Genomic DNA, 26990 nt, shown 5'->3' on the forward strand with positions numbered 1-26990 from the left:
ATGCAAAGACTGAATTACTGCAGAATAAATTATACTTTACCATTATATACACATGAAAATAAATACTGTCTGTACAGAACATGTATTTCTTCAACAGAAAGAATTAATAAAAGTCACCACCAGACTTGGGGCTGACACTTAGAGTAGGAATTTTCCAGACAGTGGACAAATAAACCTAAAAACACTTATATTCCAACCACGTACCTGAGAATGACGCAAGTCTGATCGATAAGTTTCCATATGGAATATAAAAATTCATTTTACAAATGTGACTTCTTGTCATTATGACTGGTAAATAATGCAAAGCATTAGTGTTTTTATTTTTACAGATTTTGTAATATTAATTAACCAGTTACTGAGGAACTGATTGACAACAGCTACTTGTAATCATAAGATCAGAACACTGCCATACTCTAAAAGCAATCAATTTTGGAAGCAGCCATGTTACATTTCTACTACCACCAAATAAGGAATGCTGAAACACTCCTTCCAGTTGTATACACCTCAGCTATCCTTATCATTCCAGTTATCTTTTTCCAGTACTCCTTCTGTGGCCATGCATTACAGCTGTTAGCATCCCATGGCAAAAATCTCCCATTTGCCAACCATGCTGTTCTTTCACTAGGCAAAAATACTGCAGATCTTATAGTGCATGCAAAACAATACAGTACACCCAGAGGTGTGACAATCAAAATGACAAGGTTAAAGAATCATCTTCACAACACTATTTTGAATGAATGTGGGCAGGATAAAAGAGTAAGGCAAATGATTCTGTTTAAATTGAGCTGCATAATGTAAAAGCCCAAAAAAGCTTTTTAGCTGTAAGAGTCCAGAGAAATAGCTGCATCTCAGACATTATTAGAAAAGAAGAATAATATATACTCTCTTTAGTGGAGCAAGAAAGTAAGAAGCTATAACAAAATCTAAGAGAGTAGTAATTCTACTGGGGAAAAGGCAAATAGTGTTACTATCTCCATCAAAAAGTAGAAGATTAGAAGTAAGAAACAACTTATAATGCAGCATACATTGAATCCTGCAAAAAAGTCTGGTCAGACACATACAAATAAACAAATCTGTATACAAGTTGTATCAACAAATACATTTGGTGATTCAAATAAGGCAATATTTTAATACAAGAAAGACCTTGTATCAGATACAAAGCATCGGCATAGATACAGATGATGATGCAGGCTTGCAAATAAAAGCAGAAAAGCTTCATAGGAAAAGGAAATATCATAAGGACTCCCCAGTTGAAAAAAAGAAACATGCTCCCACACACACACAAAAAAATGAGATTACAACTGGAAGAACACAATCAGCAATATCTAAAAGATAAGCATGATAATACTTGTTCTGAGGTTTGATAAGGGAACTGGTCCTCAGAGATTTTGATAAAAATTAATTCAGAAAGGTACTAGAGTGCTAAGATGAAACTAGACTGGTAGAATTCTTGGTAATTATTGGAAATGATATGTTCAGTGAACATACAGATAAAAAGAGACAAAAGACAATATCTGCAAGAGCAATTAAAATGCTCTTATTTATGTGAAGTGAATGCTGGCTTCATTCCTGCTTTAAATATGTGATTTCTCTGATGAAAAAAGTGTCAGAACAATATTCATCTTAAGGCCTCAAACGCAGATATGGTGGAGAATGATTAAGATTTTTACTCTTAGAATGTTATAGACACCTAGCATGAGAATGAAGTTTTATGATTTATAAGCAAGAGTTCTTCAAAGAACCTCTAGAGAGAAAGCGTCACTTTCTGAAAGTGACAGTCTGCACTAGTCACTTCAGCAGAGATGTTATTTAGGAGGTCTGAAAAAGATGCAATACACTTCACATATAACAGTCACTCTGGCCTGTTTACTGATATGCAAATATACTAATGGCAAAACCTTTATGATGAATGCTTTCTCTACAGATTCTAACGCTTACTGATCATTTTTAATTTCATTAAATGAGTGGTAAATGTTGACGCATCAAAAACCTGAATGTGTCTGAAGATCTTGAAACCTCAAAGCCAAAACACTGAAAGATTTCTCTTCCCCCTACCCCACCCCTCTCACCCATGACAGAACTGGGAACCTCGGAAAAGCTAAATGTACAAAATAAGAGAATCATTCATTCTGTGCAAATGAAAACTGATATTCTGAACTACTTACATGGCATCTCCAGACAGAATTGGTTGCTGACTGAACAAAAGTTGATTGTTCAAGCTCAGCAGACCAGAAGAACCTTCAGAGGAATAATGACTTGCATTATCTTATTCTGTCATTGTATATATCTAGAACTGGGGGCAGCACTGTGCAGAGCCATGAAGTGTAACAAAGTTATTAAAAATTAAAGCATTTTAAGCTAATTAAAAATACCTCAAGTACACAGTGAAACTAATTAAGCAACTCAGCTATTCAAAAATCATTCACAAATAAGCTAGTATTTTCAGTTTTAAATAACGGTAACACCTTCCAAAGCAGCACACGTGATGCATAATTGATGCACACATATTGTAAAACTCTGCACCAGATGTAAATTAATGTTCCACCTTCCAAATTGAGGGGTAGCTTAAAAAGCACAAATCTGCCAGCATGAAATTTGAGAACAGCTCTTCTGGAGATGAAAGATACTTTCCTGGTTGTACCAGAATCCTGGTGGCCTGTAAGAAAAAGACAGTGATAACTCTCCAGAGCATTTCCTCATCCTCTAAAGACTTGAAATGTTAGAGTAGCCTGTATCAAATGTGAAGTTCTTACATGGTAGAATCATGGAAAGGTTCTCCTTCCTTAATTTTTTTCAGCTGCTTACTGAACTTTTATAAAATTTGACAATAAAACATCACAATGAATAACATGATCAAATACAGAAGCTTCCCAGAGAGATTTCCACTGTCGGTGCCGTCCAGAACTCAAATGAAGATCCCATGCAGACCAATACCACAAAGCTCACACGCCTCTGAGGAAGAAGCTGGATCAGATGGCCTTCCTGAGTTCCCTTCAAATCTACATTATTCTGCAGTTCCACAATATTCAGAAAGTGTACACGCATCAAATTACATAAAGTCTATACCTTATTCTCTATTCTGCTTCTTCCTGATAATTTCTAGCATACTTACTGATTATGAACGTGAAATAAATAGTGACCTGATATTTCCAGGTATGTTTAGAGCTTGTTTTGAAAGGTAACCTAGAGTTCATTACTGACATATGTCAGAAACAGAGAACTGTTGCTACAATCAGGTTTGTAGAAATGTAACTACTCAATATGAAGTTACTATCAAAAAGACTATTAGCAGTAATTCACATAAAATATAACATGAAAGAACATTCTTAGCTTCTCATAAAAAAAATACAAGCTTTATTTCCAAAGATGCTTTTCTGCTTTTGAGATTACTTATCACAAAATCATAGGAGCTGTTAAGAGACCATTTAGTTCAACCTTCTGGTAAAGCAGATTCCGTGCAGTAGGCTGCACGGGAAAGCATCCAGGTGGGTTTCAATATCTCTAGAGAAGGAACTCAATGATCTCTCTCAGTGAGCTGTTCCAGTGCTCCATCACCCTCAAAGTAATTTTTTTTTTAATGTTCATATGGAACTTCCCGTGTTCCAGTTTGTGCCTATTGCTCCTTGTACTATCACTGGGCACCAACAAAAGGAACCTGGCACCATTCACATGACTCCCAGCCTTTAGCATACCTATATGCATTGGTAAGATAGGTCTCTCAGCCTTTCCCCATAAGACCCCTAATCACCACTGCAGCCCTCCCCTAGACTCTCTCTGAGTTCCCCATCTTTCTTGACCTGGGAGTCCAATAAGTGGACATAGCTCTCCAGATGTGGCCTCTCTAGGACAGAGCAGATGAGAAGAATCTCCACCTTCAGCCCACTGGTCACATGCTTTAATGCACCCCAGAATACCACTGGCCTTCTTCATCACACTGGCACACTGCCGGATCATGGTCAACCTGCTGTCCACCAGGACCACCCAGGTCCTTCTCCGCATGTTAGCTCCTAACCTGTACTGATGCATGTAGTTATTCCTCCTCAGATGTAGGACTGCATTCTTGCCCTCATGGAATCTCAAAAGGTTCCTCTCCACCCAGCTCTCCATCCTGCCCAGGTCTTGATGAATGGCAGCACAGCATTCTAGTATGTCAGCCACACTTCCCAGCTTTGTATCATCAGCAAACTTGCTGAGGGTGCATTCTCTCCAGGTCACTAATGACAATGCAAAACAAGACTGGACCCACTACCAAACTCTGAGGAATACTGACAGCTACAGGCTTCCACCTACACTCCTCTGCATACATACACAGGTATGTTCAGAGACATACAAGGTTTGAACCAAACTGAAGTGAAAGCAGGACAAAAAGTGGGAAGAATAAGCAATTATGAAAATATAAATCATAACTTCCATGCAAAACAATCACTTCACAGTTATCAGAATCATTAATGGTTCAACAAACGCTAGACAGCTGGTTTTATTGGTTCAGAAAAACAAATTGGTTCAGCAATTAAAAAGATCATTAAACAAGAGGTAGGCAAACTACCTGGAGATGAAAATCTGAAAAACTTCAGTAGATTTTACTTAGCAAAGTCTTATATTTGAGCCCTAGGAAATTAAGTTTTAAAAAGGTAACAGAATATCATGCTTTGATCTATTGATTTATTCTGAATGACTATTGGAACAGAACGTAGAGTTAAACTGTATAGATTGTCCTATATTTTCGGTTTTAATTAGAGTATCAAAGGACCAATTATTTAAGCTATATATGAAATGTCAGCAAAATGTCACCTTCATCCTCAAAATAAGTAGTAAATCTTTCTAACACGCAAATATGTATTAGAGGAGTTTGCAGAAGCAGAGTACCTTTTAATGCTGGCTATTAATAACATTTTTAAAGACAAAGGACATTTAATTATTATATACAAAACCAGTCTATTTATTTTTAAAATAAACAATTTTGATTTCACCTGATTATCATCAAGAACATCAACCGTGTCCCCAGGAAGAAAATGCTTAACATATATCATCTAAGCTGAGGCACTGCAACCTCCCCTGGTAGCTTTGTGGAAAAGTAAACTAACTGTCCTTTGCAAGACAGCTAGAGAGGTCAAAGAGTAAGCTCAGAATGGCTTGGGCTGGAATGGACCTCAAAGATCATCCACTTCCACCTCCTCTGCCGTGGCCAGGATTGCAAACTGCTAGATCAAGTGCTAGACTAGTCTGCCTAGGGCCTCACCTAGCCTCCAGGGACAGGGTATTCACAGCCTCTGTGGGCAGTATGTTCCAGCACCTCTCCACACTCTCTGTAAAAAATTTTCCCAACATCTGAAGTAAATCTCCCCTCCTTTAATTTAAATCCATTTCCCCTTGTCTTATCACTATCTACCTGTGTAAAAAGTTGCTTTCCCTTCTGTTTATGATCTTGTTTTAATTATTAGAAGGCCATTATGAGGTCTCTCTGGAGTCTTCCCAAGTGAATAAGCTACCTACTTTAGACTGTCTTCACAGGCTGGGTGTTCCAGCCCTCTGGTCATCCTCGTGGCCCTCCTCTGGATCTTTCCCAGAAGATCCACATCTTTCCTAAGATGGGAGCCCCAGAACTGGATGCAGTACTCCACATAGGTCCACAAAGTTCACAACAGAATTCCTGCTTTGCTTAATAGAAATATTTCTATACCACCAATTTCTAGCACTCCTCCTTAAATTGACTGAATAATGATACCAAGCAAAACAGAACTGCTATCAGTAAAGGCAATTTAAGAAACCAATTCAGATTTGTGAAGGCTTACTGCCAAATCTGGAATTAATACATACTTTTGGAAAATAAAGATTCAATAGCTAATAACTCCAGTATATTGGGAAAAATATAAGTAGCAAAACTGGAGTTTAATCCTACCAAAAAGCAGTATGTAAATGTACACATGTGAATTGTCCCCCTGATTTCAACAGCACTGTTATTAATCAATAATAATGCTGTTAACTTGATATACAATTATTTTGTTAATTCTTCTGTTTTCACTTTACTAGTTTGAAGTCATTAAAAGGATCCCAATTTGAGTCTGTAGAGCATTTGCAATGCTAAAAGGGAATGCAGTCATAACATGATCTTTCTCTTCCTCGCTTTCCACTGTTACATCACAGTAATAGAGATCTGAATATGCACACAAGACATCTCTAGCTACCATCCTGTCTAAATAAATAAAGAATCAAGAACAGACTAAACTAAGTAGCCCTGGTTTTACTGCAGTACCTTGTGTTCACAAAAACAAGAAAACCTAAATTGTTTCATATCCTCTTGCAGCTCATCATTCAAAAATACCGTGATGATGTATTAGCTGTTGGTCAAAGTCAACATCTGCCAGTCACAATCTTGCTCAACATTCTAGCTATGGAGCTGTTTTCTCTGCTTCCAAACATTTTCATCCTTGTAGGCCAGATAGTTTTTAACCTAGAATCCACAGTTTATAGTTCAGCAGTTACGTATAAACCTGTTTACTTCCTTGCTAATAACGTCAAAATAAGCAATCAGGGAATCAAGTGAGATTTCATGAAAGTGACTTGAAATGCCAAGAACATAAATTTAAAAACAGCAGAAAGCTGAACATATATTAGAGAACAAAACATTAAAAGAACATAAAACTTGCAAAGCAAACTAACAGTGAAGAAGTTTTTTATTACCATCATCTGAAAGTTACAGTCTGTTAGAGAGGTGTTAGAAACACACACACTTTAATAGCTAGAAGTGCATGTGCATCCACAAACCATTTAATGTTAACACTTTCTCAATGGAACTATAAAGTTTTAGGTAATCAGCAGACAGCTTAACTTTTAAAAAAATCTGATGTGTAATGAGTCAAGCTGACAAATGCTACTTAATTATGACAGTAACTTCATTATAAAATTTGAATAAATACAGTTATAATAATCTCTGCTGACATATGTTCACGAGAGCCATTAAAACAAGGTAATTTAAAAAGTTTAAAGACTGCTGTATGAGCTAGTAATAAGAAGACAGAGGCGAAGAACCTCTAAGCTACATTCAGCACGAACAATTTTACAGTGCAGCTGGCTGAAGGACCAAACTATATATACAGTGCTCCACACAATGAATTTAGCAGATTAATCAGATGTAGCACAACTCTACGACATGTTTATGCGAGATCAGGATTGCTGAGCCTCTATTCCTTCTGGTCTCTGCAATGGTTAATAGCTGATATAAAGAAATTACACGTGCCACATGCACACGCCATCATACCTCTAGAAGCAGCACACATGCCAAAGAACGTCACCTGGAACTGGAAATTATCTTCACTAATCACAAACTTAAAGTAACAGTCAAAGGCTTGTTATAACTCTATGTACTCTCAGAAGCATTATCATTGCCTTCAATAATTTGGTCATTTTCAAACAGGTATGGAAAAAAAAATAAAGGAGAGAAAAGAAAGAAGAAAAAAAAGAAAAGGAGACAATATACAGCAGGCAAATTCTGTCACTGCTTTTCTTTGAGTTCCCTAAAGGCTATGAAAAGTTGATGATTACGCTATATCAGTCCAATCACTATGAAAAAGATTTAAGAAGTCAATAACAATTCCAGCAGAGAATTACTACTTTCCTCCCGATGCACACAGAATCATCCAGAAACTTACAGTGGATACCAACATGTGAGTTCTTTTCAAACCAAATCTTCTGTGTAAAACATTCCATATTCCAGGGATGATTTTGAATGAAATTACAGATCCCCCAGGGGTATGCAATGCTGCAACATTGGAATGAAGGCTTCTTCCTTAAGGAATACTGAAAGCTCTTGAACTATTTTTGGCAGTTAAGGAGAAGTACATACATTCTCCTTTTTTTCAGAGACGGTATAGTAATTCATCATGCAAAATATTCTGAACAAGTTACTTTCATCAATTCCTTCCGAAGTTCATTCACATTTCTAATTTTCCCCTTCCCCAAGACAGTTTTTTGCTCAACATGTTTTTCTTTTTTTTTTTTTTTTTTTTTTTCTCCAGATAATATGCTGACCTTCAGAAACATGCAAGAGTTGCTGTGAAAGTACTGACTCCTATTTTATTATGCTGGCCCATAATGTCAGAGGCAGATATTGGTAGCATGGCAGTAGAGATTGAAACTTCCCCATCAAAACTCCATTATATTTTGTTCCTGCATAGCAGATGGCAACAGAGGGGCATGTGATATGGAAGTGCATGTGAAGCAAAGATGTATCACTGAACTCCTCCTCTTTGTAAAAAAAAAACTGCATCCTTTCATTGATACTTGTTGAATGTTTACAGAGACCAAACAGTGGATGTCAACACCATGAGCTGATGGGTGGTGTTTCAGCAGTTGAGAAACAGTGCATTACCTTCACCTGTACAAACTCTGTAAGCTTGGCATGAAGGCTTGTCTTTACTGCCAGTGAAAATGCATAACTAATGATAGTCACTACATTGAAAAATAGTGTTTTGTAAATTAAATAATGTCCCTGTGCTCTTTATATCTATTGCAGTTTCCATAGAAGGAGACACTATTTCCAGAGCAAACTATGTATAATTTGATTCCTAGTCTACCAAAATATTACTACTAAATTAATCTTTTACTTCAGAAATTTCCAGGTATGTTCAGTAGAAAGAAGCTCAGAGGCTTCATTATCTCTTATCTCTTAAACTCTGGGCCAGTCAGTAACATCCACCACTCAGGACAAAGTGCGATGGGATTTATCTATTCTTTACCTTAGTATATCTCTGTGGATTGCCTTTTATTCGATGCGTGTCCATCAGGAAAAGGATTTATGAAAAGAAGAAAATAAAACTAGAACATACCCTTACAGCAAGAAGAACATAGTTCACTCTCACCTGCTACGACCATCTGACATTTGGAGCATTTTAATTTCTGTCTGCAAGAACATAAGTCCCAGCTAGCAAGCTTAAAAAGCAGCCCAAAGCAAAAATCGTTAAGTTGAACTTCAGCTGCCCAGGAATCCAACAGCTGCTTATGTACAAGTCTTATATAAATTAATAGGCACAATTTCTAAAAGATGACTACACTGTCAGTGTTTCTTTTGCTGATAAATAAGAAAGAGGCTAAGGGTACCAATGTTGCATGGATTTACACTGGTCCTGTTTCCATTGATAAGACCTTTTACAGTCTCAAAATAATGTGGTAGAAGTCTGCAAGTAACTGTGAACAACTCCCTTACCCCTTCCTGATAAGTGGACTCTTACATAATCTTAATTTTATATAAACATAATGAGCCACAAATCAGCAGGAAATTACTTACATGAGCAGATAAACAAGGCATCTGCTTGGTACTGCACTACAAAGTACAGAAATTGCTCAATTCTTCTGAGTCACTAAGAGGAAAAAAAAAAAAAATCTATCTATACCATCAAGCTTCCTGATAATGCTGTCACAGAAGCTGCTTCCCCGCATCTGTTTGAAGATTCTACATGGCCTTAGATAATATGAGAAAATGAACAATTCTATGATTCCATGCCATCTGTAGTTGGAAAGGACTCTAAAGAGTCATCTAGTCCACCTACTCTGCAATGAAGGGCCATCCATGGCTAGATCACGTTGCTCAGAGCCTCTGGCCTGACTTCGAGTATCTTCAGGGACTGGCCCTCCACCACCTCTCTGGGCAACCTGTTCCAATCTCTCACCACCCTTACCACAAAATACTTTTTCTTTATATCCAAACTAATCTCCCCTCTCTAAGTTTGAAACCACTTCTCCTTTTCCCATCACAACAGACCCTGCTGAAGAGTCTGTCTTCTTCCTTCTTATTGCCTCCCTTTAGATACTGTGAGGCCACTACCAGGTCTCCTTGGCTCTTTCTCCAAGAACAGCCCCAGCTTTCTCTGCCTGTCCTCCTAGTAGAGGTGCTTCATCCCTTGGATCCTTTTTGTGGTTTTTCTCTGGACGCACTCCAACAGGCCCTATCTCTCCTGTACCAAGGATTCCATATCTGGATGCAGCACTATGGGTGACATCTCAGCAGCATTGAGGAGAGTGGCAGAATCACTTTTCTCAGCCTGCTGGACATGCATCCACCCAGGATGTGGTTGGCTTTCTGAGCCACGAGGGCACACTGCTGACTCATGTCCAGTTTACTATCCATCAGTACCTCCAAGTCCTTTTCACTCAATCCTTACATCCCCAGTTTGCACTGACAGTGAGGACTGCCATAACCCATGTGCAACACCTTGCATTTGGATTTGTTGATCCTCATGGCCTTGTCCTGAGATCACTGTTCAAGCCTGCCTAGGTCTCTCTGAATGGCACACCACCCCTTGGATACGTCAACCACGCACCACAGCATTGTGCCCCAAGGTGTAATCTGCAAACTTGCTGAGATTGCTCTCAATCCCACTGTCACTCTTGTTATGAAGATGTTAAAATGAGTGCTGGTCTCAGTACTGTCCAGTGAAGACTGAGGCAAAAAAGTTGTTGAATACCTCAGTCTTCTCCTTGTCTGCTGTTACCAGCTTGCCAGTGTTGCTCACTAGGGAGAGTATGTTCACCTGTGCCAGTATAAGAAGCCTTTCTTATCTTCCTTGCCCTTTGCCAAGTCCAACTCCAGTTGGGCCCTGGATTTTCTGACCCTATTGCTACACAGTCTAGCAAGATCCCTACACTTCTCCCAGGTTACCTGTCTGCTTCTACTGCCTGTGCATTTTCTTCTTGCCCTCGTTTGACCAGCAGAAAGCCATGCTGCTTTCTTGCCTTACTTTCCACATCTGGCAACAGAGAGTTTCTGTGCCCCAAGGAAAGCTTCCTTAAAGATCTGCCAGCTCTGCTCGCTGGTCCTTGAGGACAAGTTGCCAGGGAGTTCTGTTCCGTGAAGAGTTGGAATTTGGCTTCCCTAAAATTAAGCATCCTGATTTTATTCTTTGCCTGTTTGATAACCCTCAAGAGTTTGAAACCATCACTGCACATCCTCTACAGACCAGGAAGCCTTCAATCCTGATGTCACTGATTAGTTCACTCAAACTGATGAGCAACAGGTCCAGCATTACAACCCCCTGTGTGGCTCCTATTACTTGGCTCAAGAAGTTATCCTCAGTATATTCCAGGAGCCTCCTGGGTTGCTTACAACTTGCTATACTTCTTTTCCAGCAGATGCCATGAAGGTTCAAGTCCCCCAACAGGACAAGAGCTTGGGATTGCAATGCCTCCAATAGCCGGAGAAAGAAGGCTTTTTTTCAGCACGCTCCACTTTATCAGACAGCCTATATTCAGCACAAGGATTCTTTTTTTTATCTTTGTATCTAACTCTCACCCACAGGCTTTCAACTTGCTCATGGCCATTCTTTGGGGATTGTTCTTTGTACTTTATTCCTTCCTTAATATAGAGACATAGATGTCTCCTCCCCTCCTTCCTTGCCTATCCCTTCTGAACAGCTGGTAGCCATCAATAGCCACATTCTAATAATGAGAATCATCCCACCAGGTTTCAGTGACAGTAGCTACATCACAATTTTCCAGTAGCACGGTGTCTTCCAGCCCCTCCTGTTTGTTTCCAAAGCTGTGTGCACTGCTATAGAAGCACTTGAGCTAGGCAGCAGCTCTTGTCACCTTCATGCAGGATAACTCCTTAATTCTTTTGAATGACTTGCCTGTTGCTTTCATCTTCTTAAGAAGCAGCAGGTTGAGGACCCCAATAGCACCCTGTCCCTTTAACTTAGCTATCTGGTCACATGCAAGATCACTATCGCTCTCTTCAGACTTCAGAAGTGTTTTAAAGCCCTGTCAATGAACCCAGATAGCTCCTGGGGCAATTTTTTTTCCCCCTTTTATGACCTACATGGACTCCCTCAGCAACCATCAAGCCAGGCACTAAGTAAACCACCCCATGGAGCACAGATAATGCGTGTTACATTTCTACAGCCTTATTATATAAACCTAAAACTCATTTCATGATGGATCTTTAATCACATAATTCCTCTAAGTGTTCTTTAAAATCTGCACAATCAAAAAGATCAATACAACGGAATGGTGTTACAGGCGATGTAATGACACGGGAACTAGCACAGCAGAAAATGTTACAAAGAAAATTACCTCACCCATCTCTGAAGATCTAGGCTCACAAAGGAAACTCCACAAAGGAGGACTCTCCAACCAAACACCCTTTGTGGCAGTCAGCCCTTAAATGAGGTCTAAGAGAGATGGAGTCAGACTCCACTCCCAGGGCTGACTGGGTCCTTTCCCCAGGTGCTCAATCAGTGGTTCAGACCGTGACTCAACAGTTCCTACAAATAGTTGACTTAGAAAAATTCAGAGCTCATAAACTAATTAAAACCTGTTGATTTCAATTTTAGTGATGTTTGGGAACTGTTGATCACAGCCCAAAACACTGATTGACCACCTAAGGCAAGCAGTGAGTCAGCTGCGGGAGCACAGGTGAAGGCAATTCTCCTGTGCTACTGGAAGGGGGGAGCCTGGCTCCACCTCCCCTAGATCCCATTTAAGGGCTGCCTGCCAACAAGGAAGGATCTTCTGGAGATTGCTCCTCTTGGAGTTTATTACAAACCTACACCAGTGAGCATTTTTCATTTATTATCTTTCTACTGCGATAAGCCTACTTGGCCTAACCTCTGTACACCTATTGATTGTACAAGTGAGAATCCTAAAAATATTTGTCTCAAATCCTCAAACAATGTTGATCACGCTATTAGAAGGAGCACGGACTCACAAAATCTGGAAAACAGAGATGGAAATACAGTGCTCTTTCTTCTGTGTCTTTGTTTGTTTGTTTTAATACATGCCACAAATAATTTCCACCAAAAGCTAACATATCTTACTTTTACAGTGATCACTGAGAATCTCTGAAGGCTTTTAAATAGTAAAACTAATCATAAATGCTGTGAAATTTTATATATATTTTTTCTTTTGGATACATACCTCAGCTATAACAGATATAATAGGAATTCAGAAATGTTAAATCTTGTGCTAATACATGCCTACTCTTACTCTATTACACACAGTGTAAAGGATGACACTCTCCTAGAATAATTCATTGATAGTGCAGGTGCCTCCCACACTGACAACTGAATTCAACCAGGAATCCTTTAATGAGCACATGCAAAATGTGTAGCAACTTTGCACAGCTACTCCTTAAACAGCAAAGCTGTACAGGTTTTTTGATTAGCTTACATGCTGCTGAAGAACACGTGTTGGGTTTTACTATATCACTGTTACATTTTACCATCTTCAAAAAACAACAGGAAAAATAGCAGAAAACAAAAAACAAAAAAACAAAGCACCACTTCAGATTATTTAATGTTAGAAAAATGAGAACATATATTTTTATGTCACATCTAACTTTTTTAAACATAGATGATGAAACTTTTTTAAACAATGATGAAAAATGATGACTATTCAGTTATAACCAGTCTTTTGGCTTAAAAGCTTGAGCTCCACCTGCTGACAAGTTTTTCCAGATTACAGAGCCAGAATACCAAGTCTTAGCTTTACCAGTGGTTACAGCATACTGCAAAATCATAGAATCACAGAATCATAGAATCAACAAGTTTGCAAAAGACCTCCAAAATTGTCCAGTCCAACCATCCAGCTGCCAGCAATATGTCTCCATTAAACCATGTACCTTACAACATCTAAATGTTTCTTGAACATCTCCAGGGACGGTGACTACATGAACCACAATTACGCTGAAATAGCATAATTGCTGTATTCTACTTAAAAGACAAGTAGTTCTCAGGAAAAAAAAAAAACAGACAAATACTCTAAAATACTGTTCTGTGCTGTTACAATAATTCTTTCTACCATATAAGGATACGGGAAGGCATACATTAAACTGGCATACAGATTCCACCATATTATTGCTAAACAAAATTATTTACTATTTCATATTATGACTTTATATCAGTTAAATCTACTGCCAGGCTTTTGCAGTCCCTGAACATTTCCTGTTCTGTACCAATTTTCTAGTCATCACTGATTTTCTAAGTGTAATCTCTTAACATGAAATGCAAACCACTGCTGCACATTTCAGTAAGTTACACTTGCATTGCAAAGTTCCAAATATTGTCAATACTTTTATTTCTAATCAGAAGATTTGATAATACTGGAGTTTTCTTGTTACTTTCTCCGTTTTAATTGTGGTAGACTATTGTCACACACTTAAAATAGTAAGTATAATATACATATACAAAGACAAGTGACAGACGATCCATTCATTGACTAACCACTGATCTAGCACAAGCTTCCAGTTAACTTTTGTGACAGTGACATAATCTTTAAAAACTTCGATACTATATCATTTTGGCATAAAAATAGCTGTTTTACTAGAAATAACAATCTATGTCATAGTATTTATCTCCTTCCTACATTAGGGACGAATCAGATACAAAGGAAGTTACAAAACAAAATACAGGTTACCTAACTCTGTTTACAAAATCACATAAAACAGCATTTCAGAGCCAGCCTACATGTGAGAGTCATACAATACTATTACATATTCTAAGAGATGAAAAACAAAACAATTTGAAAACTACTCCCTTTTGATACTGGCTCCATTTGTGTGGCACTAAATAAATACTTTATATAAAGAAGTCTGCAATTTTAAACTTAAAATAACCCAAAAAATTCACAAACCTCAAGATGTACTCACAACATAAGCCAAACAAAAAATCAGTAATTAGTAGGAAAACAATTTTCAAATCACACATTTACAGCAAATTTTTCAAGAAGAGCAAATAAGTACAATTAAATGTAGTATCACACTACATTTAGATTACACAGACTTCAAGACAGGAGATTTCAAACTCTTCAGGAAACTGCTTGCAGGGTGACGTGGGCTAAAGCCCTGGAGGGAAAAGGGGCCCAAAAAAACTAGTCAGTATTCAAGGACCATCTCCTCCAAGCCCAGAAGCAGTGCATCCCAAGAAAAAAAGAAAGCAGGAAAGAACACCATGAGGCCTTCGTGGATCAGTGAGGAGATTGTGGACTTAATTAAGTACAAAAAGAAAGCCTATAAGGGAAAGCCAGGGAAGACACGGGCCCTCTCCAGAAGGAAACTGGAGAACTGGACACAAGGGATACAGAGAAAGCTGAGGTGTGACTTCTTTGCCTCAGACTTCACTACCAAGTGTCCTCGCTACATCACTCAAGTTACAGAAAGCAAAGGTGTGAAGAAGGAAAATCTGCATACTGTAAATGAAGATCAGGTTCGAGGCTATCTAAAGAACCTGAGGGTGTACAAGACCATGGAACTTGATAAGATTCATCCATGGGTTCTGAGGGAACTGGCAGATGAAGTTGCCAAGCCACTATCAATCAGATTTGAAAGGTCATGGCAGCCTGATGAAGTTCCCACTGATTGGAAAAGGAGACACATAACTCCCATTTTCAAGAAGATGAAAAAAAGAAGATCTAGGGAACTACAGGCCAGTCAGTCTTACCTCTGTGCCTGGCAAGAAGATAGAGTGGATCCTCCTGAAAGCCCTACTACGGCACGTGGAAAATAAAGATGAGGTGATTGGTGCTAACCAACATGGCTTAAACAAGGGCAAGTCAAGCCTGACAATCCTGGTGGCATTTTACGATGGAGTTACAGCATCAGTGGATAAATAATTGGTGTCATCTATCCGGAATTGCGCAAAGTGTATGACACTCTTCCACATGACATCCTGGTCACCAAATTGGAGAAAAATGGATTTGATGGACGGGCCACTTGCTGGATAAGGAATTGGCTGGATGGCTGCACTCAGAGTGTTAGTGGTCAACAGCAGAGATGAGTGGTGTTCTTCATGGTCCAGTGTAAGGACCAATGTTATTTAACATCTTTGTAGGTGATGTGAACAGTGGGATCAAGCATACCTTCAGCAAGTTTGCAGACAACAACAAGCTGAGAAGTACAACTGACATACTAGAGGAAAGACATGCTATCCAGAGGGACCTAGACAGGCCTGAGACACGGGCGCATGCCAACCTCATGAAGTACAACAAGGCCACGTAAAAGGTCCTGCATTTGGGTTGACGCAATCCCAAGTACATGTAGGTTGGGAAAAGAACAACTTGAGAGAAGCCCTAGGGAGAAGGATTTGGGAGTGTCAACTGATGAAAGAGTCAACATGAGCCGACAATGAATGCTTGCAGTCCAGTCCAATTCTATCCTGTGCTGCATCAAAAGAAGAGCCAGCCCCAGCAGGCTGAGGGAGGTGATCCTACCCTCAATGCTTGTGAGGCCTCACCTGGAGTTTATAATGCAGGGGAGGGGAATAAACTTTTTACAAGGCTAGACAGAGATAGGACAAGGGGGAATGATTTTAAGGTCAATGAGAGAAGGTTTAGATTAGATGTCAGGGGGAAGTTCTTCACAGAGGTGAAGGTGCAAGAACAGACTGTTCAGAGAGGTTGTGGATGCCCCATCCCTGGAGGTTTGGAAAGACCAGTTTGGAAGGAGACCTGGGCAACCTGGTCCAGTTACCAAATCTGAAGTTTGGTGGCCCTGTGGCAGGGGGTTGGAAATCAATGATCCTTGGGGTCCCTTCCAACCCAAGCCATTCTATGATTCTATGATTACTATCTCAACATAAGTGCATATAATTAAGAAAGGGAAGTCCCCCCAAAAAAGTAGACAAGTACGTTTTAAGATTACACAGAATCTTAAAAACTAACACAAGTTTATTTTTATTAGAAAGAGCCATCTAAAATTAAGAGGCCAACTAAAAATAAGCTGCAAGGAATTGGGTGTTAACAAGTAAGAGTTAAATGGAATGATTACAGTATGTGAAGTTAATTTCTCAGTGACATAATGCATGCAGTATTCCAACAGCTTTTATTTGTTAGTTTTCTGTCTGCAACTGTGAACATATTGCTTCAACAAAGCCAACAAAATTATCAATAACTCATACTCAAGTTTATTAAATCTATTTAAAGATTTACACTTTTAATTATAAAACAATCTAATGAGAAGTTAAGTCTCTAGGGTGCAGGAGGCCAAATTAAGTCTGCAGATATACAAAGAGTAATGTAAATTATTGCAACTTATAAATAAATAAATAAATAGATAGATAAATAGATAAATAAATAGATAAATAAATAGATAAATAAATAAAACCACACAACTGAATTGTTTTTCCAACTAGTCAGTTTCTGAAAATGGAAAGAGAAGTTTATTCACTCCAGTCACCCATTCATATGTCATGAAACGCTGATCTAAGGAACAACATATGATAGTAAGACTGTATAATTCTGTAAAGCTTACCATAGAAGTGACTGATCTGGCATCTTCTTCATAATTCACTACAGGTGGTGGTTCTTTCCCATCATTCTCTTGCACTTTTTGTTCCAGTAGTTCTTTCTGGGCTGCAAATTTTGCTTCAGAGCATCTTAATTGCTGAACAGTTTGCTTAAGTTCTTCCAGTGCTTGCTTTTGGCTCAGCAAGAGAACAATACTGAAAAGAAAATTAACTTTAAAATGCACATAATTTAAGGTATATTTTTTATTTTATGAAAGCTTAAAAAAAAAAAAAAAGCTACAACAACTTTTTTCTTGTCTTCTAAAAGCGATTTTCACTCTGCTCTGCATACTTCTCTGTTTTTCAACAGCTATTGAAATCATACCCCCTAATCTATTTGTGGTCTCATTTATACCACTACTACACAGTATTTCACCATTAACATACAAGAGAATACAGGAATATTTTTACATTCCCACTTGTTACCTTTGACCTTATTCCAAATGCAGAGCGACAGCTGCCCTCAACCACTCAACGTTTTCATTACTGTTTGTAGAAATTTACATTTTTATTAACCTCTGGACGTTAGACCTGCACAGCAATCTTTTAACCTCAACCATTTGGATTTATTAAAACATCATTACTGAAGTGCAATGCAGAATGCTGTATGGATTTACTACTGTGTCACCTCGTCTTATCAGTTAATTCTCTTCCGAGCCAGAATTTCAGATTAATATTTAGTTATGTTTTCTGTCCACTTTCTTGTTTTCATTCTATTTACTGATACTTCTTTTTAAAGATATTTTATTACACTCATAGACTTCAAACTGTTGCCCTATTAAAAAAAGCCTCATAGAAGACCAAAGATTCTCATTTCTCAAACAATACTTGCATCATGGATGACTGTATCAGTTCTAGAAGCTTCCTGGGAAAAATAGTACATGAAACAGATCTGGAAAAAAAAACCTGTAAGTGGCCTTGCAGCCGCACGTAAAAAAATTGTACTTGGCTCTTAATTGTTTCCAGTGCCACAGTCAGCAAGGTTTTCACCTTTCTTGCACGCCACTAGAGAACCATTCTGCATAGATTAAAAAAAAAAATAGCCCCAGACTCTTCAGTTCTCCCAGAAGTGACCCATGTGAATAAGAGAAACACACACCTTGCACTGAGACCATCAAGTACAAATTTAGCTTCAGAAGCATGAGACAACACCAATGAAATGACTGATTTCCTAATAATGAATATGCAGGAGATCAATTAAATGAAGGTGGCCATAAAACAGATCTTCACATGCTCAACTTCAATAGGTACTCTATAACAGACAATCAAACATTAGCAAAGGACAAGCAAACTATTTAGGACATCCACCTGCAAGCTAGATGGCTATTATCTTCAATAATTGCCAAAACCAAACATGGACAGAATCTGTCCAAGAGTGTGAATCATCTATGGTACAACACTAACACACTCAGAACATTCCACTTGAGCCCAGAAGCTTGGTCTAGAAAGAAACAGAGAATTCTCATAATCTGAAAGAGCAGATAAAGAAAGTTGAGGGACCAGGCCTACCATGAACAAGGACACTAAAGAAAAATTACAGTATTCTGTCATTCTGTATGCTCTTCATTTGAAGAAAAAAAGAAATTTATGAATTATTCCTGATTATCAAGTCCATTATTCCTACTTCAGAAATGAAGTTGTTTGTTGTACTCATGAACAAGGTTCAAGCACTTCTGTTGACACCACCCAAAAGACCACGGGAAAATCCTGAAAAAAATCAAAAGCAAGCCTCGTAATTCTGTATATCCACTGTTTCAGCTCCATCTGACAAAGAAGGGGACACGGCCTTGTCTGTTGAAGAAGTCACTCTGTCATAACTTATACATACAGACACTAAACATTGTGTAGGCAGGCATATGCTGATTGCACTACAAGCCAAAAGTCATGGATGGCAAGATTGCTCCTTTAGAAACTGATCCTGGGCTAGCTGGTTACTCAAACAAGTTCCAAAGTAGTAAGAGAGACATCACTGGTGGCAAAAGACAGAAAATCATATCCCAGGATGTGTGCAGTGTTCCACGTTAGCAATGAACAAAACTCCTTACAGCAGTCCAATGATCTTCTGTGTGAAAAGGATGAGTGCAGTGTATGAAGACATAAATGGAAGACTTGAAAAGTAAAGTTCAGCATGAGAAAGCAGATATTTAAAAACATTACACAAAGATATGAACTCCCCAAGACAGTTTTCTTCATCTCATCCTTATCAATGAGGGAAAATAAAGACCAAGCATCTCCCCACAAAAATGATGGCTTTCCACCATCAGTAGGACCTTGGTGAATACACATTATCATCTAAAATGACAGCATTCCAAATGCAGAATGGTTACAACTCATCACGAACCATAGACAAGACCCTAGGTGTTGAAACTCAGGAGCTATTCCCTTCTCAACTGTGACATGATGTACACCAGGAATAGCTACATGACAGTTTGCCCAAATCCATCACAGAATATTGATCATTCCTTTTACATGTGAGGAATTACTATCTATAAAACTGCTTGTGTCTTTTAAGAGTGAATCCTTGCAAGATTGAAAGAGGGCTGCAAGTGAGAAAGTGATGTATTTCAAGATGCACTTCAACATGCCTTAATGAAAAGCGCAATAGGTCTAAAACTCAATTCAATGTGCTGCCATAATTAGACACCAAGAAACAATACCCAGTGCAGACTGCCACTGAAAAGTCAATAAATTGCTCGGACTAGCAGTGATGAAAATGAGTCAGAAAGAAGTGGGGAAACCTGAGGCTCAACAATAACATAGACTCAAGACAGGCAATGTCTGGACTGAAATAATCTCCTCAACAATACAAACATCTGCTACAGATTACTCAGAGGAGCCTGCACACAAGAAACAGAGGGAGAGTACAAACTACTTTCAGAGAGATGTAACAGATAGCAAGACAATGAACAAGCATTCCTATGGTAAATCAGAACAATATCCATCCAGTTCAAACCGTTTATCCTGTGAGAAAGTAAGGTAGGTCATGAACTGAATAAATGAAAAACGTATTGTGAGTATGTGTCCTTCATCAACGAAAAAAAAATTTCCTAGTCTGCACTGTATACTTACATAAAGTTTTGAAAGTGACTGAAATGCATTTGACAGTACCAACTGATAAGATGCCTTCCAAGAGCTAAGAATGTGTCTACAGCAAATGAAGATCACCTGAGGTATTGCATTCCAATTTCCTGTTACAGTAAATCAGTATTTATGACCAAATGTTCAGTAAGACTACGACTGACCACAAAGAGAACTAGGGAGACATCACTACAAAAATAAAGGTTTTATCTGTTACAGTAACTTCACTTAAGATTGGGATGTGAGTATGAAATAGAGATGAAAGATCCTGCCCTAAAAGTATTAATTATAATAAATCTTTTATTTATGACACGTAAAACAACCATTAAAATCTCACCTTCATTATTTATTGAGCAGTACCACAAGGCATTGGCTCTACAATCACTATTCTAATGCAAATACCATGAAGAATGAACTTAACATGAGAACTTCTAAACATTACTACATAAGAAAGATTACACAGCTTCCACATAACTAAAAAAGTCTTCTACAAAATCACACGTATACAACAAACTATGTCAAACAAAGAGACAATCCGAATTGATTCTTTTTCTTCATTCAGGCTGAAGTTACAATGCTAAGAAAAGCTCAGTTACTGAGCTACCATCAATATAACAAAAAAAAATTAAATTAATAGAGCTGTTCAGTTTTCTAATTAATTAGGATCTGGAGTCAAGAAGGCTTATTTTAGAAGTTGAAAGTTTACTGTTATTTATAAGTAAGATTACTTTCTCACAAAAGCAGAACAAGACTGGAGATTATTTCTTATTTAAGAGAATGGCATTATAGACATTTTCCTTCGCATTATTACAACCAGAAATTTTAATTCCACTTACTCTGACTTCTTTTCACAAGTCTTAGAAGAGTCTTCTATTTTTTTCTCTAGTTCCAACACAAGTTCTTCTTTGCTCAAAAGTGTTTGCTGTGTTTGGATGAGTTCTTCTATTACTGTTTTTAACCTGTAAGATATATAATACCAAAGTCCATGGTGTAAATATATAGAATCTGTACATATTTGAAAACTTTTATTTCCCTAAGAAGCATTCATTTTTAATTTTTAAACAGGTCTGTACTACGCTATGTGCATCTACAAGGTTGCAAAATTATCTATGCCCACAGGCTCTTCTACCAAGAAAACTTCAGCTATAAACCATGATGAGTTCTGTGGATTAAAGCCTTCCTAACATACTGCTGATATCTGAGATGCTTCGTGAAATTAATAACTTTCTACTGAATAAGTAAATACAAAGAATTGACAGCTGGGATAAAATAAGAAAATAATGAAAAACCGTTAGAGACAATGAAAGAACAAGTCCTACATTATTAATTCATACAACACTTATTTTAAGAGCAAGCTGTATACTTCTCTTAACAATTTTTTTTAATACCACACAATCTTTGATAACAAAATACGTTCAAATCAAACTATTGTTAAGCCAGGAGAAAAATTTCTAAAGAGTGCCTGTGTGCATTCATATAAAACATATATGTGTTGATGAGCACCAAAAAGTGGCATATACATTACTACATAAGTAGGTTGCTCCAAAAGTAATGCCTTCTATTTAATTCCATGGAGACTACAACAGATACAATGAGCACAATAAAACTATTTGGTAGAGCAAATTCTCAGCTACAAAATACTATGTGCAGTGTAGTCATCACCATCAGCTACATATTTTCACCAGTGATGAACAAGTGCCTACATGCCACACTCATCAAAACCCGCAGCAGCAGGAGCGACCCGCTGTTTCACAGCTGCTATGACAGCATCACTGCTGGGAAAATGTACACCACACAATCTTTTGCTGGCCCAAATGATGACAGTCAGACAGTGCTAAAACCGGACTATAACATGGGTATGGTAGGACAGCTCAGACAAGACTGACAATGTGCTTCATTCTTTTTCTTTAAACTAGTATGGGGTCTAGTGTTACCAGATTGCAAGAGAAAGGTTGCCTTCTTCTCTGGCCTAACTCTGGAAGTTCAAGCCTTCAGTTTACTCAGAGTCATGATACAGCAGTCCAAAGTTAATGGTTTGTCTGGGTTCCAGAAAATGCAGAAGGATCACCCCTTCTTAACCCAAAAAACAGCACACATCACTTCACTCATTCAGGGCTGCATCTTGAGCTTTTTCTTTGATGAGGAATTCAAGCCACTTCTTCATGAAATGCCACTTTGATTCCAGCTTGTAGTGATGACATCATGTCTCATCACTAGTAATCACAAAATCACAGAATTGCAGGGGTTGGAACAGACCTTAAGAGATCATCAAGTCCAACCCCCCAGTTAAAGCAGGTTTCCAAAAGTAGGTCATGCCAACAGGCATCCAGACAGGTCTTGAATATCTCCAAAAAAGAAGACTCCACAACCTCTCTGGGCAACCTGTTTCAGTGCTTTGTCACCCTCACTGTAATGAAGTTCTTCCACTTATCTGTGTCAATTTCTTATGCTCAAGTTTTTTGACACTGCTCCTTATCCTATCACAACACACCACTGAGAAAACTCTGGCCTCATCTACTTGCCTCCTTCACTTTAGATATCTATAAACATTGATCAGATCCCCTTTCAGTCCTCTCCAGGCTGAACAAATCCAGGTCTCTCAGCCTTTCCTAGCACGGGAGATGTTCCAGGCCCTTTATCATCTTTGTCACCTCCATATTGGAGTCCGTCCAGGAGATCCCTGCCTTTTTTGAACTGGGGAGTTCAATACTGGACAGTATTTCAGATGTGGCCTCACCAAGACAGACTATGGGGAGCAGATCACCTCCCTCAACCTGCTGGTCACGTTCTTATTAATGCATCCCAGGATACCATTGACCTTCCTGGCTACAAGGGCACACTATTGGAAATGTAATGATGTATTTCAGGAAAATGATATTGTCAGCCTTGTAGCAGCTGGAATTCTCAGCTGCTTTCCCACCTGGAATTGAATCTGGCAAAGGAGATAAAGGTTAATAAGAAAGGCTTTTTTAAGTATGTCAGCAATAAAAGGAAGGCTAGAGAAAATGTGGGTCCCTTACTAAATGAGGGGGGTGTTGTGGTAAAGGAGGATGCTGAGAAGATGGAGATACTGAACACCACCTTTGCTTCTGTTTTCAGTGCAAAGAGTCCTGTTGGGAATCCCAGACTCCAGAGATAAGTGGGAGAGCCTGGGGAATGGAAGGCTCCTACTTGGTGAGGGAGGAGATGGTCCGAGAGCATCCTGGCAACATCAGTGCACACCCATGGGCCCCAATGGGATGTATCCACATGTGCAGAGGGAGCTGGCAGAGGTGACTGCTGAACCACATACTACTATCTTTGAGAGGTCTTGGAGAATGGGAGGAATGCCTGAAGACTGGAGGACAGCCAATGTCAATGGTGGACAACAGGCTGACTGAAAGCCAGCAGTGTGGTGGCCAAAGAAGGCCAATGGCATCTTGGAGTGCATCAAAAAGAGCATGGCCAGCAGGTCAAGGGAGGTGATCCTCCTCCTCAACTCTTCCCTGGAATACTGTATCCAGCTCTGGACTGAGCTATCCGGGTCCGTTCAGCCTTGAGAAAATTAGACTGATAGGGAATCTGATCGACGACAATAAATATTTAAGGTACAGGAGGTAAAGGGGCAATGCCACACTCTTTTCTGTGGTGTATAGTGAGAGGATAAGGGGATGCAGCTACAAACTGAACCATAAGAAGTTCCACACAAATGTGCACAAGAACTTCTTCGTGGTAAGGGTGACAGAGTACTGGAACAGACTGCCCATGGAGGTTGTGGAATCTCTTTCTCTGGAGATATTCAGCACCCCCTGGATGCCTATCTGTGCAACCTGCTGTAGGGAGCCTGCGTTGGCAGGAGGTTGGACTTGGTGATCTCTAGAGGTCCCTTCCATTCCCTACAATTCAGTGATTCCATGAACAGCTCAGTACATCCTGACAAACTGGCACACAGTGTTCTTTCTGTTCCTACGTAAGAATTCATGAGATCCATCTGGCATAAACTTTGTGATATTCCAACACTATCATCACCATTCCCAACACACTGCAGCCAATATATCAGCTCTATACAGAGTTTTCTGGTCATAATCCACCAGTTTGTATAGATGAACCCATCAAAATGCACTTCATGGTGTGGAATCCGCGTATGGCCACCTGGTATATGGCTTGTCTTTCATGTCTCTGTCATCACTGCTGAAAAAACACGATCACCTCAATGTACTAATATCCATTGTTTGGTCTCCATAAATGCTCAGCAAGCATCGAAGAACGTCAGTGGTGCCATTTTTTCCATGTGGAGAAATTCCATGACAAATCTTTGTTTCAAACACACTTCCATGTCAGATGCCATTTTGTCACACCTCTGCTGCCAGCTGTTGCACAGCAACAAAACATAATGGAATACTGGGGAAAATGTTCAAACCCTACTGCCATACCACCAACATTCACTTCTGATGTCATGGGCCAGTATAATAAAATAGGAGGCATTACTTTCGGAGGAGCATGCATGTGCACACACGTGTCAAGAGTGAAATGAGACCAAATAGGTGCTACTATACAAATACATTGCCCTAAACCATCCCAGAATGGTGAGCAGCAAAGGACAATAGAGCAATTTACAGAGACTCTAGGAGCTATGTCCAATGTGCCATTTATACCAAAATAGTTTGATCTTAATAGTGAACAAGTTTTCCTGCTGTATTCTACACAATATACAAAAGAATACACACAATATACACAAACGAATATGTTTAAACATATTCTTTCTTCAGACAGTCCTAAAAAATGCAAGACTTAAATGACTACCAAAAAGCCATAAAGTGAATGATAATTACTTGCTTCCCAAATGAACAAGCATCTGCATGTTTATTTTTAGAAAAAAGCAACACGTGAAACATTAATCTCTCTTTTTCTAATGAACAATTTTACTGTTATTAGATTATTAAAGTCTGTACACTGAACTTCTCAGAAATGACAATTCTTACACTGACTCTCTGATTTAATACCAATTATCAAATGTTAATACCTTGCTTAAAAATTAATTACCAATTCTTTAACTGAAAATACTGTTGATTATTTTGGTCAGCTTTCTAACCAGTATTTTAATCAACGCTGCATTCGGCTTAACAATTAAAATAAAGGGAACAGATGTTACATCTACAAATTTGCAAGTGAGATCAATATATTGCATTCTTTATGAATAGAGGATGACTTCTTAACTACACATTCCTCATGTGCTGAAACAATATGAAACGGACTGATGATCTTGAGTTCTAAAATCAGTGGCTTTGATCACCTAAATTCTACACCAGAAAGTTTCTTCAGAGGAGAATAAGTGTCAGTACGTACTAAATATAGATACAGTAAAGCACAAGTATTCAATAAGTTAAAACCAAACTAATGAGATTGTTCACCACTGTAATATATGATTGCATACATGCAGAATCAACACATTGAAATGCTTTAAAATTTCAAAAATATCTAATTTTATATGATAGCATGAGATTGAAACAGATTATCAGTGTAGTTTTTTTGAAAATTTCTGAGATACTTTAATAGCTGACAAGCATAAATTTTCATTGTTATGCTTTTTGGAATTTCCCTATACTATTCTGAGACAATAATCAATGTGTATCAGGAGACACCACATCTCCCACACTACTTAGAAAGATGAACTAGTCAACATCAACTTCCACCTAGAATGACAGAATCCTTAAGAGTTAGAAGGAACCTTTAAAGGTCATCCAGTCCAACTTAGCTGCAATGAACAGGAACATCCACAGCTAGATCAGGTTGCACAGAGACTGATTCACCTGCACCGTCCAGGGACTGGCCTTCCACCAAATCTCTGGGTGACCTGTTCCAGTGCTTTACCAACCTCACTGTAAAAGACTTCTTCCTTATTTGTGGCTCTCCTCTGGACAGATCTTTGTCCCTCCTGTACTGAAGACTGCACATCTGGATGCAGTACTCCATGTGAGGCCTCACCAGCACTGAGTAGAGGTGCAGGATCACCCCCTTTGACCTGATGACTACGCTTCTTTTGATGCAGCCCAGGTTATGGTTGGCTGTCTGGGCTGCAAGGACACACTGCTGTCCAACTTTCCATCTATCAGAACCCCCAAGTCCTTTTTGGCTGGTCTGTGCTCTTACCTTTTCATCCCCATCTTGTATTAGTAGTGGATGTTGCCTCAACCCAGGTGCAGACCTTGCACTTGGATTTGTTGAACCTCACGACATTCTCCTAGGCCCACTGCTCAAGCCCTTCTAGAATGGCATCCTGACCATGTTGACCGCACTCCACAGCTTGGTTTAATCAGCCAACTTGGTGAGAGTGCACTCAACCCCACTGTCAGTGTCACTGATGAAGGTATCAAAGAGTATTGGTCACTCTGTCAATGACCACCACTCTCTGATTTTGCAGCCAGTTCTTCATCCATTGAACAATCCACCTATCAAATACATATCTTTCCAACTTGGAGAGAAGGATGCTGTGGAGTACCATGTCAAAGGCCTTACTGAAGTCAAGATAGATGATATCAGTGGCTCTTCCCTAGTCCATTGATGCAGTGACGCCATCATAAAAGGCCACTAGGCTAAAGTGGGATATGCCCTTGGTGAAGCTGTATGGCTTTACCATATTACCTCCCTGTCTTTCATGTACCTTAG

The 26990-nt window shown here is 38.9% G+C and overlaps 1 protein-coding gene across 5 annotated transcripts in view; it reads right to left on the minus strand.

Moving 5' to 3' along the window:
• The window catches only part of FER (FER tyrosine kinase), a 172025-nt gene that overhangs the window by 94376 nt on the left and 50659 nt on the right, over window positions 1–26990 (minus strand). For all 5 annotated transcript variants that reach the window (XM_031605034.2, XM_090132110.1, XM_090132113.1 and 2 more), the window contains 2 exons: window positions 21182–21304; window positions 17234–17423 (listed from right to left, as the gene is read on the minus strand). In XM_031605034.2, the coding sequence (XP_031460894.1) occupies window positions 17234–17423; window positions 21182–21304 (313 nt within the window). The remainder of the gene's footprint in view (window positions 1–17233; window positions 17424–21181; window positions 21305–26990) is intronic.

Source organism: Phasianus colchicus, chromosome Z, assembly GCF_987193195.1.
Source record: "Phasianus colchicus chromosome Z, bPhaCol1.hap1.1, whole genome shotgun sequence".
NCBI lineage: Eukaryota > Metazoa > Chordata > Aves > Galliformes > Phasianidae > Phasianus > Phasianus colchicus.